The 20,912-nt window shown below is 45.0% G+C and overlaps 1 protein-coding gene across 1 annotated transcript in view; it reads right to left on the bottom strand.

Moving 5' to 3' along the window:
• WDR64 (WD repeat domain 64) overlaps positions 1–20,912 on the bottom strand; it is a 1,979,698-nt gene that overhangs the window by 1,200,835 nt on the left and 757,951 nt on the right. Inside the window, exon 12 of the mRNA XM_069607651.1 lies at positions 12,887–13,035. Within this exon, the coding sequence (XP_069463752.1) occupies positions 12,887–13,035 (149 nt within the window). The remainder of the gene's footprint in view (positions 1–12,886; positions 13,036–20,912) is intronic.

Genomic DNA, 20,912 nt, shown 5'->3' with positions numbered 1-20,912 from the left:
TATGTGCCTGAATAGAGAACGTATCGGAAATATTGTTTAATGGATTCATAAACTGTCGAATCGAGAATTGTCTCTTATTCACATTGTCTGAAATTTCAACATAATTGAATTACTGACGATTGGTCTGTAATAGGGAACCACTTAGTACACAGAGATCATGCCCCTTTTGTTTTTTGCATTTTACACATCATACACTGTAGAACAAACACACACCCAACATGGCGGTCAGAAATACGGGTTTCCAATTGCCACAGGCAATATAAGAGACAGACTAGCTCTGCTCCGTTGCTTAGCAACTCTCCGATGCAGGACCCAAGGCACAGAGTGATCGCGATAACCAGAAGCGTTTCGAAGGGATCGGACATCTAAGAAGGTAATGAATTAGTGCATACAACACCGTGACTATTATGACGAGCAGTTAGTGCAATTAGAGTAATACACGCAACACATTTTTTTGTAGACACGGCGACGCGAGTTAAATCTGGCATAGACGTTTCACTGCCAGGGAGCTTCCCTTCTAAACAGCAGCCAGCAGCAGTACGCAGTGCATTTTACAGAGCAGCACGCGAAATATATTTTATTCCATGAGAATGACAGACAGGTAGGAACCTATTTAGCGTTCAGAAAGACAACTGGCTGATTTTATATGATACAGTGTGGGAGAGTGACCCATAAGGTATATTTCTTTACAGTGTCACTCGGAATTACACAACACAGAGAACTTGGCTCTCCAATCAGATACCCGACATGTAATTACACAGAGAACGGGTCTCCTAAATCAGAGTTTTCTGTGACTATACCGCAGCGTAAGTGTAACAACAGAAACAAAGTTACTTTTCCTACTTTTGATCACTGAGTGGGGCCCAGCGCTTATCTTAGCGACTGGTCCCACTCGTGATCAAACTACATTTGCAAGTTATGTATACCTTTGCGAGTGTCAGTAATTAAATGACAGATTACTGAAATAGTATTTTGTCTTTGACAGTTCCAAACGCTAGAGAATGTGTAAACAGACACACAAGGAAATATGTTGCTATAACACAGAAACGTGCAAGCTGTTGCCGTATCATGGTTTACTCTACTAAGCTTAGTACAGAGCTGAGTCTAAAAATGTACATAATTAATTTAAGAAGGAATGAGAAACTAATGGAGTATTTTGTATATATTTACTTTGTAGAGAAAGACAGGGAAATACTGATATCCGCACCTGAAGAAGGGCGGAAAAATCGCCCGAAACGCGTAGTGGAAGACCTAGGTTAAAACCCTAGAGGCTCAAATTGGGAGCATTAATTGAAACAACAGATAAAGGATAGCAGCACAATTTGAACATTACATTGCCTTTATAGAGGGATCTATGAGGAACTTAAGGAGTACTTTGTTTTTGTTGAAAATGTTATGTTGAACATGTTATCATTGAGAATTATGCATGCTACATATTGTGGTATACGTACATAATGTTTATGTTTTGTATGTAAAGTGATCGAACAAAATTGGATTGCATAAACTTCTTTCATGAACGAATATATACACACATAATACTGTGTTTAAAATATTCAAATGTGAAGTTGATTAATATAGTTTGGCTGTTATCCTATACAGCAAAAAAATGTGCATTTGTTATGCCTTCTGTTTATTACGGTTGACCTCCACAATTTGTCTATCCATATTATGTAGCCATTTGCATTTGATATAGAATGAGGCCTGTTATTTTGAAGTGCCTTGGTAGAGACATGTAGACAAATGGAGAGATATGTTGTTATGTATTATGTATGCATTTAGAGACACGCATGAGTATGCATTGAGTCTGCATTATAGATAGTGCTTGGAATGAGTGAATGCGTTAGGCACTACATTCGAGAATAGAAAGCATGAGGCCTATGGCATTTTGAAGCCATCCTGAAAGAGACAGAACAGAAGCGCCACTTGGTTCTGTGCAAAGTTGTTATGGTACACTCTGAAAGATTGGAATGCGTAAACAGTTTGGTTGTTCAGACAGAGATTAGACGTGACTCTTGCCTTAGTAGAGACACGGAGAGGGATGCTGGCTTATCAGGCCTGCCTGGCTGGTGTTCGCAGACAGAGATGGTGGGGGCCAGAAGAGAGGGATTTCAGTGGAGTGAATGGAGAAATATGGGGAGATGGTAGGATGGTGTTTTCTAACGCAGACAGAAGAAGGCCATGGTATAGATATGATGTACAAATGTCACGATGACAAGAACATGCAGTAATTGAAAAGTACAAGACATGCTTCACAGACTTTTAGGCACTGCTCTGATTTAGAAATGCTGACAGAGAGGCATTTTATCTTAGAGAGACATGTGATCATGGATAGGTATGTACGTCATTGAACAGTATAAGGTGAGGCCAAAGCCTCACCTTATACTGTTTTGGATGCATACTGGAGTTTTGGATGCAGCTGCTCTCTGAGATGGAAGAGAGATGTTTGGCGGTGGCATAGGTGAGGCATTTTAGATGGATAACTCTGAGAGAGGAAGCATTGGGGAAGCATTCTGATGAGAGCTGATGAGATCGATCTGGCAGGGAGACTGGCAGAGAGAGTTGGCAGGAAGACCAGACCACTAAGAGGAGATGCGTGTCACTGACTGACTGGCTGGTTGCAGAGTTAGCTGGAGAGGAGAGACATGGTAAGAGGGGAGTATTGATCTGAATAAGACACGTGCATGGGGAATTCGGACAGACCCTCACACAGAGCTTTGGCTGACATGATAGATGGGGTAATCAGACAGGGATTGTCTTAGAGAGAGATTAGAAATTAATGGTGTGGATTGGAGTTGCTATTAGATTGCTTGCATTAGAAGCCAGTAAGGCTTATAGTTATTGCATTGCATTGTAGGTTTTCACCAAAAGCATAAAAGGTGCAAATTTGAGATATGCATTATAGTAGTGTTTGCATCATGCGTTGCTGTGTATGAATAAAAGTGTTTCTATTGTTGAATCGATTCATGTGTTTTCTTTGTGTCTTATGTTAATGTGTCCATAGCGTAGTAATTTAGGAGTAACTTAGGAGTAATTTAGGAGTAACACAGTACACAAAGGCCCTGAGATAGAAGAGCAGGGGGGCATAGTGATCCACACCCCCGAGGTAGATTTGTTTCGGACTGACAGGACTTCCTCGGACCCAGCGCTCCACCCAGATGAGCACAGCTCACCCGAGCACCCCGCACTGGCACCACGTGGATATCCACCAATCATGGAGCACTGCTCTTATACAATACTTAGTATCTAGTCTTCGCCACCCAATCCCCACGACTATGTGCCCCCTATAGCTCACCTCACTCATGACGTTATTATGTAATAAATATGAATGTTTTTCTATTGTCGGACAGAGCGCTCTCGGAGTTTGCAGAGGTCTCTGCTTGCCCTATATTGGTTTGGATAAACTTTTACTTATTAACTTCACCCGACACTTGGTCTTGGTCTTCTTCCCATCTGGTGTCTGCCCATCATTGACTCTTCTTTGGGGAGTTTTAAATGCCTTTTTGAGGGATGCTCACATTCACAAGCTCAACTGATGGAACACAGAGCACTTATTGGGGGAAAACCTGATTGAAATCGCACCGTGGAATCCAGAGAAAAGTGCTCCTTAACTATGAGGCCTTGTGCGTGAAATCGGAACGTCCTGACCTATCCACCTGCACCGGTGTGCATGGGCTCCCCGAACAGTGAGGCATCTCAAACTAAAGAATCCTGAGGAAACAGGACACCAGCGACAAGCTAGCCCACATAGAGGCTCCGGGTGCTGCCTCGTGTCTGGGGGCTGCCTGCGGTGCTGAGGGCACGGCTGTGTCACGCTGACCCCTGACTGCCCGGCCTGGATGACCTGGATATGGCAGACGCCAGTAAAGAAGGTAGCGTTGCCCACCCGGGGCTGATAGTGACACATGAGGGGCCCACCGAACCTGTAAACGGGTGGGTACCCCGGCCGTCGCACCATAACGGCGCACCCACAGAAAGGACTCCCTCCAGGTAATTGAGCGCATACGCCATTCCTCGCTGTCCTGCTGTCTCCCTCATCTATTTGTGAAAGGCGCCTTTTCGCATAGGCCCAGCGCATGTCCCATCGGCTGTCCTCGAATAAAGCCCGCAGACACTCACCCCCCCCCAAGCAGCAGAACAGACCAAGCGAAGGCCATCAGACCATCAAGTTTCCCACACACACTGCTCTGTGCACCCTGTGAGCATAGTGGGTGCTTTTGGACGCTAGCTCAGGGTCCAAACCAGAGATTAAAGATGTCATTCGGGAGCTACTTAGTGGAGAAAGTTGCGCCCCAGGAAATGGGAAGGGAGGTGAGGGCGATACAGGTTGGAAGGTGAAGAGCCCTAAGAGAAGGATTCCTGGCTCGAAGAGATTCATCAAACTCAATACATCCTCACGTAATCCTTCATGAAATGCCATTTTGATCTAACGACGGCGCAACGCAGGGATATGCTCACACAAATAAACTTACTTGGAAGTCCACGGTAATGAGTGAAGCACTGGCGAGTGCGCAACAAACATACGAGTCGTTGCACTGCCCCACACAGGGCCCAGTAAGCTAAGGAGGATTAAGCAGAATTGAGAAATGTTTTGAATGTTAGAGTTATGCGATAGGTAGTTAAATCAGGAGAAATGTGCGGCACCCATCAACGTGGTGTTCAGTGCAGGGGTCTGGATAAAGGACCTGGCTGGTGGCTCGGACTCACCTAGTGATGTTAACTGGGAGGGACTGGGTGCCCCGAAGGGATTAAGGTAGGGGGGGGAGTGGGTGGGGAGGGAAATGGAGGGGATAGGGGAGATGGGACATGATGGGGAAAGGGAGGAATTATGGGGAAAACTCATTCAATGATAATACTACTTTTGAACACACTTCAATTGAGGGACCTGTTTTACATGGTGAAGTAAGTGAAGTTTTTAAGCATTGCACATGCCGGCAGAAGAGACAGCTCATGTATGTGACCACCTTCACATATGTACCTTGAACGTCAAGGGCCTTAACTTGCACACAAAAATATCCCTAGTAGTCAGAGAGTTCAAGAGATCTGGAATCGATGTGTTATTCCTACAAGAAACATATTGGGGCTCAAAATCATCAAGAGGGCTGGGATCAGCACCCTGAAACGAAACGATTATGCATGGAGGTCACAAAAACATGGTCAGATACCGAGGGCAGACCATTGCTAATAATAGGCATCATACAGAACATAAAGGTCTCCCTCGCTGCGGTTTATGCTCCCAATCAGGGCCAGAAGAGATTCTTACAAAGGGCATTAGAAAAGATAATGGGGAAAGCACAAGGTCACCTCATTCTAGGGGGGGCGTTCAACATATGGATGGATGTGATGCTGGATAGACAAGTTGGAGGGGAAGTGCAGCCAGGACCCACGGGTCAAGGGGAGGCAGAGCTAAGTATGGTTTTAGAGCTCTACGGCCTGAGGGACAGTTTGAGATACCTACACCCACAAGAAAAGGGCTTTACCTTATACTTGTCTCTATAAGGTACTCTCACAAGGATTGATTACCTTTATATCTGGAGGGATCTATGGGAGGTAATGGGGAACTCACAGAGTCACCCAATCTCATGGTTGGACCACGACATGGTGTCCATAGATATAAACTGGGATACTCTGTGCCTCCCAAAGCTCGAAATGGCGATGCAATGACACACTGTAGAAAGACCCGATCTTCACGGAAGAATTAGAAAATGAAATCGGTACATTTTTCACTACTAACAATACAGGGGAGGTGAAGCAAACCTTATCCGGGACGCAGCAAATGCCACATGAAGGGGTATCCTCATCAGGGAGAGAGCCAGCAAAAAAAGAGAGCGCACACTCATAGAGAAAAGGCCAAGAGACAAAATAGTGGCGACTGAGAAACTTGCTCAATCCTCCCCCAAGGACAGACAAAAATGCCTAGTGGAGGTTAGAAGCTTAAAAGAGAAATTAAAATTATTGGAAGAGGGTAAGATCATCCGGAACTTACAGTTCCTCAAGCAAAAATTATACGAGAAAGGGGACAAAGCTGATACCCTCCTGGCAGCAAGATTACAAAAACAACGAGCAGATAGGTGGGTGACCGAGGTGGAAGGAGTGGATGGTAACAACACAAGCACAGCAGAAGGAATTCAAGAAGCGTTTGCTTCGTTCTATATAGCAGTGAAGGCACGGCTCCAGCAGGGGACATTGATCATTACCTAACGGAGTCCCACCTCCCCTCCCTGTCCTGTCCAGAGGCAGAGGCACTGATAACAAGAGAGGAAATACAGAAGGCCATAGGATACCTTAAACTGGGAAAAGCTCTGGGTGATGATGGCTTCACCCCAGGTTTCTATAAGACATTTTCAATGTTTCTGACCACCTTTTTGACTACCCTTTTAATGACATCATGGAGACAGGGGGCGGCACCCGACTCCTTGCCCAGGCCCTCAGGCCCTTCTTACGGTGATTCCCAAAGAAGGCAGGGACACTAAATGCTGCGGATCCTATTGACCAATATCCTTACTGAACATCGATGTGGAAATATACATGAGGGTCATCGCAGCAAGACTAGAGGTTCATCTGCCCAAATTGGTACACTCCGACCAGGTGGGCTTCATAATGGGACGCCAAGGGGCAAAAGCCATGAGGAAAACTCTCCACTTAATAAATGAAGCCCAAGGGTTACAGGGGGACCCTACCCTTCTCTCTATAGATTCCAAAAAAGTGTTTAACAGGGTGGCATGGGACTTCCTCGATGGGGTCCTGTCAAAGATAGGAATGGGGCCAAGAATCTTATGGGGCATTAGAGCAATCTACTCTTCTCCAAAGACCTTGGTAGCAGTTAATGGAGCCAGTCTAGATGGTTCAACTTGGGGTGGGGTACCAGGCAGGGCTGCCCACCGTTCACTTTACTTTTCGTTCTCTCCTTAGAGCCACTTGCCCAAAGGCTAAGATGGGATCAGAGGGTGGAGGGAATCGTGGTAGGGGAAAAGATATATAAAATGTGGCTCTACACAGATGAATTATTACTCCACCTAACGAACCCGCTTACATCTATCCCAGCAGGGATTGAAGTAATAGAAACATATGGTCGATTGGCAGGGCTCAGGATTAACACTGGAAAGTCGATCCTCTTCCCAATAAATAAAAATAGAGATGCAGAATCCGAATGGTTCACTCCCCTGGACATTAAAATCAGCTTGGATACATTGAGATATCTGGGCATCAATGTCACTAGGCAGACTTTATGAGGCTAACTTCCCCCGCCAATGGCGGTCATAGAAAGAGATCTTGAACGGCGGAACCAACTCACAATTTCGTGGATGGGACGACTCAACGCCATTAAAATGGTGATATTACCTAAGATCTTATATCTCTTCCAAATGCTCCCCAGACAAATACTTGATAACTACTTCAGAAGACCGAAGTGTTCCCTGACACGCTTCCTGTGGCAGGGCAAAAAAAAACAAGGGTCTCCAATAGGCTACTGCACTTGCACAGAGACAGTGGAGGGGTGTTGCTCCCGGACATATACACATATTATAAAGCCTCTCAGCTAAGAGTCCTGATCCCACACCTTAGGCTACAGGTTACAGGGAAACATACAGTGGGTGGTTCTCAACAACCACCATCTCTGCCCTGCAACAGTAGGGGAATGGCTGTGGGTCCCCAGATCAAAACTGCTCAAGAGGATATGAGTTCACCCCATACTGGGAACCCTGTGGAACATTTGGCATCAGGGAATAAGGATGAAGGGCGTCACAACCTGGCCCTCCCTGTTGGGCCACCTGTAGGTTCCAGGAATCCGAGACGCCATCCCGGATCCAATGACGTACCAAACTTGGTACAAGGCTGGTCTAGAGAGGGCAGGACAGCTCTGGAAAGCGGGATCCTTTCTTACCATAAAGGAACTCGAAAAAGATCTGGGGGTGGGACCACTTCCAGTAGTCCTATATTTACAACTAAAGGAGGTCTTGACTAGAGAAATCTAGAAGGACAAACTAAAAAGGGAGCTTACACCCTTTGAGAAAGTACTGGACACTGGCACCGGCCCCAGAGGTTTAATAGGCACACTATATAGAGTCCTAATAGAAACTGAGAGATCTCCAGCCAATAAATTAAGGGAGAAATTGGAGGGTGACCTTCGGGGGTGGCTATCCCCGAATGTATGGCTCCAGATGTGTAGAAGAACCTCACAAACCTCGATCGCCTGTCAATACAAACTACATGGTATAAAGCTCCTCCACAGATGGCAATATGACCCGGTTAGATTAGCAAAGATGTTTCAAGATGTGAGTCCCTTTTGTTGGCATGATTGTGGGATTAAAGCCGATTACTGGCACATGTGGTGGGGGTGCACTGCGGTCCAATCATACTGGGACAAGGTCGAGAGCTGGATCAAAGATCTAGATGGAGTGTCAAAGGAGAAAGTACCATTGCTAATATTGCTCAGACTAGAGGAGCAGGACAATGAACTCATCAAATTACCGAGAATGGCACACGGCCTGTTCCTGGCAGCCCGGGCATGCCTTACCATGTTCTGGAAAAGAGCACTACTTCAGAGGAAAGCAGAATGGATCAATGTAGCTCACAACTCATATCGGATGGACCGTCTAACCGCGGTCATCCATGGTGACCAGAGCTACGTTGAAACAGAATGGGCTGACTTTTGTGCATGATGTGACCAATGAAACGAGGTACACTAAATCAGTTAACCATGATGCAACCCCAGTGAGATGTAAATAATCACCCACAATGATACATGCGCCGAAGAGCAAGTGTCAGTCCATGTAGACAGCAAAGGTCCCCCACACAAAGCCTAGAACGTCTGTGGCAAGTGTCTGACCCCGAGGTGAATCAGAGATGAAGGGAGATGGGTGAGGGTGGGAAGGGAAAGGGTTAGAAGCAAAGTTGCATCTGCACCACTGGTTTGTTTATTTCCTCATTATGTTGTTGATGTCCTATATGGTGGACCATTTGTTGCATGTGAAAAATGTGTAAAATAAGATTTTGAAAACTCAGTAAAAACCACATTAAAAAAAAATAATGATACTCCAACGATATAAAAATTGGATGATCAACTACAGATCAGAGTTATTCCAAAAGGATAGTGAGGATATGCTTGCAGCATTAAAAGACCATCATACATGCAATTTATGGTCTCTGATTAATAGTACAGAAGTGACCCAAGTGAAATTACTTTCCAATCCCATATCTGAAAATGACTGGATAAAACATTTCCAACGTATATAAAGCCAATGACGATTATACGTTGATTGAGATGCATTGTATACATAATTGGTCTATAGACATCTCAATCAAAACAATTTCTTCTCTCATAATTAAAGCAAAAGCGTCATAAACTCCTAGTCCGAACTGTCTATCTTACCTTGTTCTTGAACAGAATCTGCCCTTAAGGTCTAAAATACTTAATATTCTGTTTACAGATATTGTGAAAACAAAAAAATCCCCATTTCGTGGAACATTTCTCATGTGCTACCAATCGTCAAAAAGAGGAGCCAAGTCTCTCTGATAAATAACAGACCGATAGCGATAATGGTTGCTGATTCAAAAATGTTTGCTTCCATTGTACTTCAACATATAAAGGTCTGGATTGAAGAAAAGAAGATCTTAGATATAAAACAAGTAGATTTCAGAAAGGGAGTAGGTACTGACTGTGGAGTATTTATTAGCTATTGCATGCCTACAGAAGAAAGCCTGTTTAAAAAATGCCTCTCCAGTTTTCATTGCCTCGATAGATTTGTCGATGGCGTTTCATAAGGTTGATAGATCTCCTTTGTGGAACAAACTTCTGTTAATGGGGATGCCAAGGAATGTGTTGGATTTAATTATACACTTATACTTAGAGTGAGACTAAATTCCTTGGGACTTCTAACAAGGATGTATTCTTGCTGCAACACTTTTAAATGTGTACATGGCTGGAGCAGCAAAGGCTTTGAATCATGTTGGAATGATTTCCCCAAAATTAGGAACAGAAAGAATTAATAGGCTAGCTTATGCAGATGATTTTCTTTTAGTGGATAACACAAGAATTGGGCTCCAACATTTGATACTAGCATTCGAAAAATGTATTGAAGATCTGAAACTACCGATAAATCCGTGGAAAACTGTTATACTGCATCTTGGAAAGGTGTCTAGGAAGCAAGACAAATTTGTATGAAAATGCAAAGGACAGACAATTCAAAGCCAGAAAGTAATACGATATTTAGGATATCTAATTTCCAATAACTGTTCTCTTATTTTTGTCACAACACAGTTAAAGACAAAGGCAGTTGTTGCCTCCCGACAGCTTAGAAGAGTTGAATGTAAATATGGAGGCTTCTCTATGTTACCTTGGGCCTCATTACGACCCTGGCGGAGGACCATGGTGCAATTTGCACCATGGTCCATGGCGCAGAGCTGCCAACTCCGCCATGGGGGTTGGCGGACTCACCGCCCCATTCCGACCTTGGCGGGGCGGTTAGTCCCCAATCCCCATTTACCCTTCCCCATTCCCATTTTTGCCCCATAGGGTATAATGGGAGTGGGGAAGGCGTTAATTACGCCACCGTAGATTACGGTGGCGTAATTAACAAGAGGTCCCGTAGCGCCATGGATTTTTCCGCCCGGAAAATCCGGGCGTAAAAATCACCATGGCGCTACGGAAAGCCGTAATCTGGCGGAGAGGTACGCCATGCATTACGCTGGCGTAAACCCCTCTCCGCCAGGGTCGTAATGAGGCCCCTTGTGTAGAGTTCTATAGAGAAAAATTATACCTAGACTGATGTATGGGAGAGAATTTATTTTTTCAATCTCAAATAGCAAAAGAGTTGAAAATTATCAAAGGAGTCATCTGGAGGGGGGTACTGTTCTTTATACCAAAATGTGTACCATTTGAATTGTTTAGATATGAAATGGGTTTACAATCAATGAGAAGCGTTAGGATATGGAAGATATTATCACTATTGCGCAAGTGCCTAATAGCAAGATGTGACACCTTATATTCTATACTTGAGGGAAGTTCTAGTGAACCATTTATGTTGGATCTGAAGAAGGAATGTGAAAAAGTTTTGTTGGAACTAGGAATCTCTAGAGAAATGTTATTACATAATCCAAATAAAATAAAAGAGATGGGCAAAGGTAACGATTGGGATGAGAATAATGCAATTAAACTAGATACAAAACTATATTCACAGAATTTTTCATTTCATAAATGGCATCCGGAACCTGAACCATACTTTAAGCAGTATCTGAGAAGAAATTTTAGAAATAATATAATGCGTTTCAGATTTAATGTAATGCTAAACCAACGGATTTGTATCATAAGGAACCCCAAAGAGAACGAATGTCAATATTGTCGTTTATGTGCATTGAATGGGGTAGAAGAGACCTTATCGCATTTACTAATGGTTTGTTCGAAGTTACTACATCAAAGACTACTATACTTTGTGCAATTGGTTAATAGTCCATATCTTGTACTTAGAGAAGATCTATGGTTTCAAATGATGCATGGCAAATTGATTGTTTAAAAATTCGAGTTATAGATTTTCTGAAAAACATATGTGAATTAACGTAGATGTTTAACATGTCAAGGTATTTGATTAAGTTGATAAAGAAGTGCTACGAGTGCACATGCAACTTCACTGTAAATTTATAATCATGTGAAATGAGTTTTGAATGCTATTGGTTATTTGATTTCTCATGATGTATTGATGATTTTATGTCAAGATTGTTTTATTCAGAATTGTGTAAAGATTTAATATAAACCAAAACAATAAACAAAAAAATAAAAAAAATAAAAATTCCTAATGAAGAAAAAGTTATTTGTGTGGGTGGTTTACACACAGAAACTAACAAGCTGACAGAAAAAAAACTATTGCAATAATGCAACACCATAGTCCCAATTCAGTGGTCCGTGTACTGTTAGAAAAGTGTTAGGTGGAAGAACACTTTCCTCAAAAGCACCATAGTCTGTGAATGAAAGAATGTGGCATACTGATTTCACAGCCTCAACTCTTTCATGTGCTTAATTTACAGTCTGACAATGGCCCTAGAGACAGCTATGAATTGAATGTAGGAAAGGAAGGGTGTTCTCCTTTGCAGAGCCCAACTTTTGTATGTTAAATGAGCATTGGCAGTGCCAACCGTTTGGGATTTTGTATAGGCATGGGAAAGGCACTCGCCAGGCACAGCAGTAGTGGCATTATTGGTCATTGTTGATAGTAGGTGCAAAATGGTGCAAGCACTTGGGCATCTAATAGGAGTGCCTGGCAACTGCCTAACACTTATACACAAGCCAAAACTGCTGGCTTTGCCAATGTTTATTTTTAGCAGGCCGTCAGCGAAGAACATGCATTGTGTTCAAAAACCGAGTGGCTGAAGGCAGACCTGGTGAAGACATTGCTATTACACCAGTAGCGGGTTCACAAACTCTCAGAAGACTACGTTAAAAAAAATACTGGCAGGTCCTTTGAGTGCAAGGTTTGATGGTAAGACTTGAATAAAGCAAGCTCAAAGAGTTCCTGTAAGGATTTGTTTTGGGCGGGGAGGTGCATGAACTGGGTGGGAATTGCCGTAGGGATTAGCATGGCCAAGGGCAGTCAATGGGTGGGCTATTAACCAAACACCACCTACAAGCTGTGTGTACCTCAGAAATATGCCATTCCTTCTTATCTGTACTCTAATGCATTAGTTTCCCGTGTGCAAAAGTCGAGTCTTTGAAACCAGTCTGTCACAGTCTTAATTTAACAGAATATGGTATGGTGCATTTAACGAAACAACAACATGTTCTATGTTTGCATCCGCCTTACAATCGGACCAACACTGTATCTTGTTTTTAGATGGCGCCAGTTTATTTATTTATTTACTTATTGCATTGGTATCGCGCACCTAACCCTCAGTTACCCACCTTTACAATGGACTCGGAGCAGATGCTGAGCACCTGATTCAGGGGTCTGTTGTAGATGAGCACATTTATGGGGCGATCGTGACTTCGTGGAACTTGTTTTGTTTGCTGGATCATACGTGTCAGAGGCCATGTATCCAGAGTTTTTGAAGCTGGAGGTAGAAATAGAAAGAGATAAAGAGACAACAGTGAGCGAGACACACGGCTGTTATGATAATGTCATTTAACTATTAAAGAGTGCACTGCACTCTCGAAATCATGAAAGCATCCCGAAACATAAAGCTATGAATTGGCCCCTTGGTCCCGTATTTTGTGTCGGGCTCGAATTACACACTGGCCGTAAACTAAACACTGTATGACTCAGAACGTATATTGCGAATCACGTGAAGAGGAACATTGATGCATTGATCAGGCTCGGGCTGGCCTATAGGACAATAGGCCGTGGTCGAACCAAAAACACAAAATGCTGGTGTAGTGTTGGCCAGTTTTTTTGTTCAAAGTGGCCACTTTTTTAGAAAATGTTGGCCAATTTCATGATTTAATTCACTCTGTGGCTAGTAGTTTTGACCAGTGTTGCTGAATAACTATTTTTTTAAAATGCACAATTTGCATCACACTTTATGGCCCTCATTACGACCCTGGCGGAGAGGGGTTTACGCCGGCGTAATGTATGGCGTACCTTTCCGCCCGACTACGAGTTCCCTTTGCGCCATGGTGATTTTTACGCCTGCTTTTTGCAGGCGGAAAAATCCATGGCGCTACGGGACTCGTTGTTAATTACGCCACCGTAATTTACAGTGGCGTAATTAACGCCTTCCCCACTCCCATTATACCCTATGGGGCAAAAATGGGAATGGGGAAGGGTAAATGGGGATTGGGGACTTACCGCCCCGCCAAGGTCGGAATGGGGCGGTAAGTCCGCCAAACCCCCATGGCGGAGTTGGCAGCTTAGCGCCATGGACCATGGTGCAAATTGCACCATGGATCTCCGCCAGGGTCGTAATGAGGGCCTATACCAGCTATTTGCAACAGTGGGCCACTTTTTCATTGGTGCCCAAGACAATTGTATGGCCCACTCCGACCCTGGCAGTGATTACACATAGAAGGTCGAAGTGAGCAAAACATCCTCTGCTTTTCTTTATCCCTCGTTATAGTACTCCTACATTTCCTTTGCACAGTTCCAGAACCTGCCTTTTCGCAGTTAAAGAGTCCTCTTCATTTTACTTGACATAGTCTTTGGGGAAACAGCAATCACAGACGTGGGCCTCTGCTGAGATGGTAGACAGGTGAACAACGCATAAGCTTCACTCAGATTCTACTATTGACTCCTTTGCACATGTGAGGGAAATTGCAGGGAGAGCTTACCTTGCTTAAAGAACCTCTTTTTGTGAAGTGTGCTGTACCTGTTGGCAAGTACATGTTCATCAGATTATTTGGTTCTTCCTAAAAGCCCTTTCAGAACTGTGAATGTCAAGGCAAACATCGTATTTCTTTCATCTATGTAGTGTCAGCGTATTAATGTGTGGCGCCTTTTAATGTTTTTGATTATTGAACGGAAAGGGTTTTTACTGTTCGCATAAACACAACTACTTCTGGATCACGTTGAGATCATTATCAACATCCACAGCTGCACCTCCCAGCCCCTACACGGAGGAAGCGCACGTGTACGACGAAACTGCTGTGCAAGAATAAAACGCTAGGCCTTTCCCCCCTGCCCTAGAATTAGTTCATGGCAAAACGTAATGGAGACACTAGTACCACCAGTATTCTTGAACTATTATAAATAGAAAGTGTGTAGAAATGTTGCAAACTAACATAAAATGCCATAACCGCGCTGACAGCAAAAGAACATCTAAATGGCCAGCTCTCCAGCCCTTTTTCTACAATGTCTATGTTTTAAAAGCGGTTACATCAAAACTAAATATGTTTTAGATTAACAGAACAACATTAAAAAAAAATTGAAGTAGGTCTTCCTTATTTTCCCCATCTCTTCCCCCAGTTTAGATTCAGCAGAGGAGCCTCTGGACACATCTTAGACCCTGTTAAGCAGAGGCGTTGCTCGTGAGTTGCTGAGGGGGCTATAGCCCCTGGTCTTTTGGTTGTAGCCCCGGATAGAATCTCAGGAGCTACAACCAAAAGGCTAGCTAGCCCCCAGTCCTGACAATTCCGACATTAACCTAGCCCCCCTGGGTCTTTTCCAGACCTAGCAACACCCCTGCTGTTAAGGCATGCGACTCCCATTCAGCCTCCATGGCACATTTTACGGCATATTTTAGCAAATTAGCACACTCAACGCTCGATCTGTTCTGCCCTCTCTCTCTCCTTTGCCTCCCAGCCCCCTCGCAACTCTCTCCATACGCCCTCCCCTTCACCGATTGGCTCCCGTGACTCCGAAAAGGCCAGAAGCACAACTACACATATTCCATCCAACGCAAAGCTTCCTTCCCTGTTTGAGTTCAGCAGATGAGCCTCTGGGCACATCCTACATCCTGGCAAGGCCAGCAACCCCCAATCGTACTCCATATTTGCTCAGGCAAATTTGCTACCTTCCTCTGTTGACTCCCAGCCCCTTGCACCTCTCCCCTCTTCTTCCCTCTTTGGCTGCCGTGACCAGAAACAGGACTTAACCGAGAATCTTTAGGCAGCCTTGCCTGGGCAGCTGGTGAAGGGCTCAGGCAAAGGGCACCTTCCATCCCCGTTTGCCTGTACGCCCTGGTGCCCCGCCCTGACAGGTCTCGCCCTTGCAGTCAGCAGCTACAACTAAGTAGAAGTCTACCTCATTGCTGTACTGTTACGTTTTCAGATCTCACTATTGTTTTGTTCAACCACGTTGCATCTATTTCCCACAGTGCTTGCTCGGATGGTTGTGTTTTAATTTTTTTGATTCCCGCCGTTGTTTTTGTTCCGCCGCATTGCATTTCAGCAAACAGTGCTTCCTAGATTGGGTTTGCATTTTTATTGTTTTGTTCCGTCACAATGCATTTTCTTCTCACAGTGCTAACTGGATTAGCCTTGCATTTTTTAATCCTGCTGTTTTGCTCCGCCAGAATGCAGTTTCTTCCGCCAGTGCATCCTGGATTGGGATTGCATTTTTGAATCTTGCTGTTGATTTCCAATGCCACAATGCATTTTTCTTCCCAAAGTGCTTCCTAGATTGGGCTTGCATTTTTGAATCCTGCTGTTGTTTTTTCTCCAGCACAATGCATTTTCTTCCCATAGTGCCTCCTGGATTGGTCTTGCATCTTTTAGTCCAGCTGTTGCTTTGCTCCGTCACAATGCATTTTCTTCCCACAGTGCTTCCTGGATTGGGCTTGCATTTTTGAATCCCGCTGTTGTTTTTCTCCAGCACAATGCATTTTCTTCCCACAGTGCCTCCTGGATTGGTCTTGCATCTTTTAGTCCAGCTGTTGCTTTGCTCGTCACAATGCATTTTCTTCCCACAGTGCTTCCTAGATTGGGTTTGTTTGCATTTCTTAAAATCTCGCCAGTGTTGTGTTCCACCACATTGTGTTTTCTCCTCTGACAGTGCCTCCTTTGTATAACTGAACCTCGCTACTTTCGTGGTCAACCACATCGCATTTCAGTGCTTCCTAGGTTAGGGTTGTTTTCAAGTTTGAATCCTCCCACTGCTGGTATTTTGCCACACCTGCATTTTCGTGCACGGCTCCACAGCTGTACTGTTCCTCTGAATCCCCCACTGGGTGTGGGTCTCACAATTGAATTATGTTGTTGTTCTGACCTGCCAAGCTTGATTTTCCCCCCTTAGGGTCCAGGCTGTCGGCTTCTCACCATGCCTAGCAACTCCAGAGTTAGAGGCGCATTCTGGCACACCAGAAACACCTCTGCTCACAATTCAGACCCCCACCCTTACTTGCCATCTCCACCAACCCATCCTAACACACACAACAGGATACAATCTACCCACCCATCTCGCCTAGACCCCCCCTTCCACACCACCCATTCAATCATCCCCTCTCTCACCCAGGTTACCGTCCCAGCAGTTTCTCCTCCACCAGACGTTCCCTCTCTGGACCTCTCTACAACCACCCACACACACACTTCAACTTCGCAATCACAAAACTTGGATCCACACTTTGCCTCTGAAAACATTCTACATGGCATCCTTGCTGCACTCCCCATTCAGCCACCCCTCCAACGCTCATGCACACGCCCCCCCTAAACTTCTAAGGAACATACACTGTCTCCCATGCATTTTCTATAGAACTGACCTCCCCCTACCTCACATCCAGACCCAAGAGATCCACCCACACATACACCATTGCTGACTCCCCCAAGCCACCTCACCCAATCAAATCACCCATCAACCTGCTAAATAACCCACGGAGCACACACACCAGACATCACTTCCATTGTTCTACCCCAAACTCTCTTACCTCCCTCATAAGATTGTCACCAGACCCCCCACCCTCCTGGAAACCCTATCTGGAGCGCTGCATAGACTCTCAATCCCCTATTCACCACAGAATTCACATCCACCTTCACACCTCACATGAGAATCTCCACTCCTCAACCCCCACACACACTTCCATTCCTAGTAACCACTACATCCACCTTTACCCAGAGGACTTGCACAGTGCGAGCACTCTTCAGACACATGCCAGCAACGCATATGTCCATCAACTCCTCTACCTCCGCCGGAAACCACAGCCCTCCCCGAGAGAAGCATCTTCAATCGCATCTCAGACCCAGTACCCAACCTCTCCCTCAGACTCTACCACACTACCTACTCAAGTCATTCACTGGGTCTGACCTGGCAGGGCCCCCACCATTCTCTGCTATTATCACCGTTATCACCCCCCCAACATCTATTAAATCCCAACCCCATCCATCGGGTAGGTCTCACTGCTGCCCCCCCCAGTTCCCTTCCAGAATCTTCACCCCCACCCCACCTCAAACACTCAATCAATCGGCAGGCTAAAGTCCATTCTGATCAATGCCAGATCTGTCGCTAAAAATAGTCACAGCATTTATGATTTCATTTCTGAAACATGGTTATTACAAGACTTCTGGACCATTGCACATGAAGTTTTCCCTGCAGGCTACAATCCAATTGTGCATAACAGAACCAGCAGGAGCTGGCATTGCTATCCTGTACAGATCCTTCCTCTGCATTTCATGCTCAGAGGAACAAGCCTGCAACTCAGACTGCAAATCCCTCCTGGAATAATGTCTCCTTACCCCCTTGCACACTCACAGCTTCCTGCTCATATATAAACCCCAGGTGTACAATAGACGGTTTGCCGAATTCCTTTGCAACTCATTAACAGCCATCTTGGTCTCCCACCACCTCCTCACAATATTAAGGGACTTCAATATCTGATTCAACATCCCACAAAACCCCATGACATGATCCCTTCTGGACCACATGGAAACCCTACATCTAACCCGAGTCTCAGGCCCTACCCACGATGCAGGCCACACCCTAGTTGCAATCTTCATCTCACCCGACCACATCACTGTACCTCCACCTCGCCCTTCCATCTGGATGGACCACTCAGCCTCCCTCTTCACTACTTTGACGGTAGACCCACCCACCCGGTAGCCCTGGGGCCACCTGCCCACTCCCGTCTTTGGAAGAATGTCAAAGTAACCACTGACCTGGCAGATTCCTTACTTGCCTCCCTGACCTCCACACCGGGCCAGATCTCCATTCTCAACTTTTATCCATGGCTCTCTGAAGCACTCAGCACATCCACCCCAGTCTTATCCTTGCCTAGCAGACAAGGCCTCTCTCCCAGATGGTTCACCTCAACACTAAAATCCCAGAATCCTCAATCCTAAAACGCAGATAGTGTGCAGACACATCGCCGTCAAACAGAATAGCCTACAGCTCAAAGTTTACCAGGCAGAGATACTGAAGGCCAAAAAATTCCTATTGATGGATTAGAAGCACCAACGCTCTGAACTCCCACAGGGAACTCCACAAGTTTATCCCTGAATACAATGCTCCAGCATGCCCCGTGTCCCCCTAACCACACCCAAACACTCTGTGACTCCCTCTCAAGCCACTTCCACAATGAAGCCCTAGAAAGAAACTTCACCATAGTCACTAAAATAACATCACTAGCCCCTCCCCCTGCGATCTCAATCATGAAATCAGAACCGCCTTCCACCCCCCGCTCTTCTCTTCCTTCTCTCCCCTACCCCACCCTGAATTTCTAAAACTGCTTTCTAACAGCTGCCCCTCAGGATCCCCTGGGAACCCCTGTACTCCTACTCTACTAAACAAAATCCTATCTTCAACCTGTGCTGGTGACATAGCAAGATTTACAGTTAACACATCTCTCATTTCTAGCACCTTCCCAGCAGAATTCAAGACCTCCCACATCAAACCCCTGCTCAAAAAGCCCTCATTCTACCCACTTGTACCAACAAATTACAGACCTATCTCAAACAACCGATTCATAGCTAAACTAATCAACCGAACAGCCTACTCTCAACTATAATTATAACTCTTCATTTATAACACATTTACTACCGGGGACCAGTTTCTAAGCGCAAGCCCGGGATTCAAACCTGTGTTGTTATGTGTTGTCTTCCAAGACAAACATGTTGCCACTGAGCAATTCTTCTGGCCCTTTATTACACACTTAATACTGGGAACCACTCTATGCCGTTTCACAGAATCCAACCATCTGCTAGACCCTGCCGAATCCGGCTTCAGACCCAAGAAACTGAATTGTGCCTAGTCTCCATCTCGGATGATCTTAAAAGGCACACAAACCCGGATGGTTGCGCCGCCCTAATTCTACATGACCTTTTGGCAGCCTTCAACATCACTGATGACCCCACCATCACAGACAGACTCCACTCGCTCCGCAACATGACCACAGCTCTGAAGTGGATAACTTCCTTCCTCTCCAACAGATCCCAAACAATACACCTGCCTCCTTTCTCCTCGACTTCCCGCCCTGCTGCCCCTAAAGTGTCACAGGGTCCTCTCTCTCCCCTCTGCTATTTAACCTCTTCCTGAGCACCCTCCGCGCACTCATCAGATCCTGCAGCCTATCTTGCTACAACTATTCAGTTGTATTCAAAATATCAAAGGGTCCCTCCCCCACGTTCCCCGATCGCCCATCATGTCTCTCAGAAATCGAACACTGGATAACTGCCAATCACCTCCTTCTCAACTGAGATCATGCTGTGCCAAAAGACCATCCGTTTACCTCAGCCCACCCCCTGGCCGCTCTCTCTACGACCACTCCCACACCTCCAACACAGTAAAAAACCTTTGATTCATTATGGAGGCGACCTGACCCTATTTCATAAAATCAACTTTGTGACGAAAAGCTGCGACTTACACTTGCGCATTCTCCACTGCATCTTTCCCTACCTAACCTTCCCACACAGAGTCTTTGTGATTGTTTCTATCATCCTCTCGCGCTTAGACTATGTTAACACCCTATACCTGGAGGCCCCTGCATCACAAGTAAGAAAACTCCAACTGGTACAAAACCCTGCTGCGAGGCTCCCCCATGTCCTAGGCCATATATAGAACACAGCACACCTCCCCTTTGTGTCCTTCCCTGGCTGCCAATCGGGCAGTGATCCACCATCAAAGCAATGTGCATCACCCACCAAACTCAACACAGCCCCAGAATATCTTAAGCGGTTTATGGTCATAAGACCGAAAAAAAAAATCTCGAAAAAAAAGGCTGAAAAAAAAAAGTCAAATTTTTTTTTATGACGTTTTTTATTCAAAATGGGGGTGTCCCCCCCCCCCGAATCCCCCCTTTTTTTTACCTTTTTTTTTTTAATCCCGGACCCCAAAATAAATATATAATTAAAAAAAGAGAAATTCAACTCTTTTTTTCGGTCTTTTTTTTTCGACCTTATTGTTAGTCGAGATTTTTTTTTCGAGATTTTGACCGACCACCATCTTAAACATAACCTTAGATCAGGTGCAGCACTCCTCGTCGTTCCAGTGACAAAATCAATCCCATTTACCATCTGCCGTACAGAGAATCAGCTCACCTTCAGGAAGGCTCTCAAACCCCGGCTTTTTCCT

The sequence above is a fragment of the Ambystoma mexicanum genome, chromosome 4q (assembly GCF_040938575.1).
Source record: "Ambystoma mexicanum isolate Mex_15411 chromosome 4q, UKY_AmexF1_1, whole genome shotgun sequence".
Taxonomy (NCBI): domain Eukaryota; kingdom Metazoa; phylum Chordata; class Amphibia; order Caudata; family Ambystomatidae; genus Ambystoma; species Ambystoma mexicanum.
This window is presented reverse-complemented; position numbering and strand designations above follow the sequence as displayed.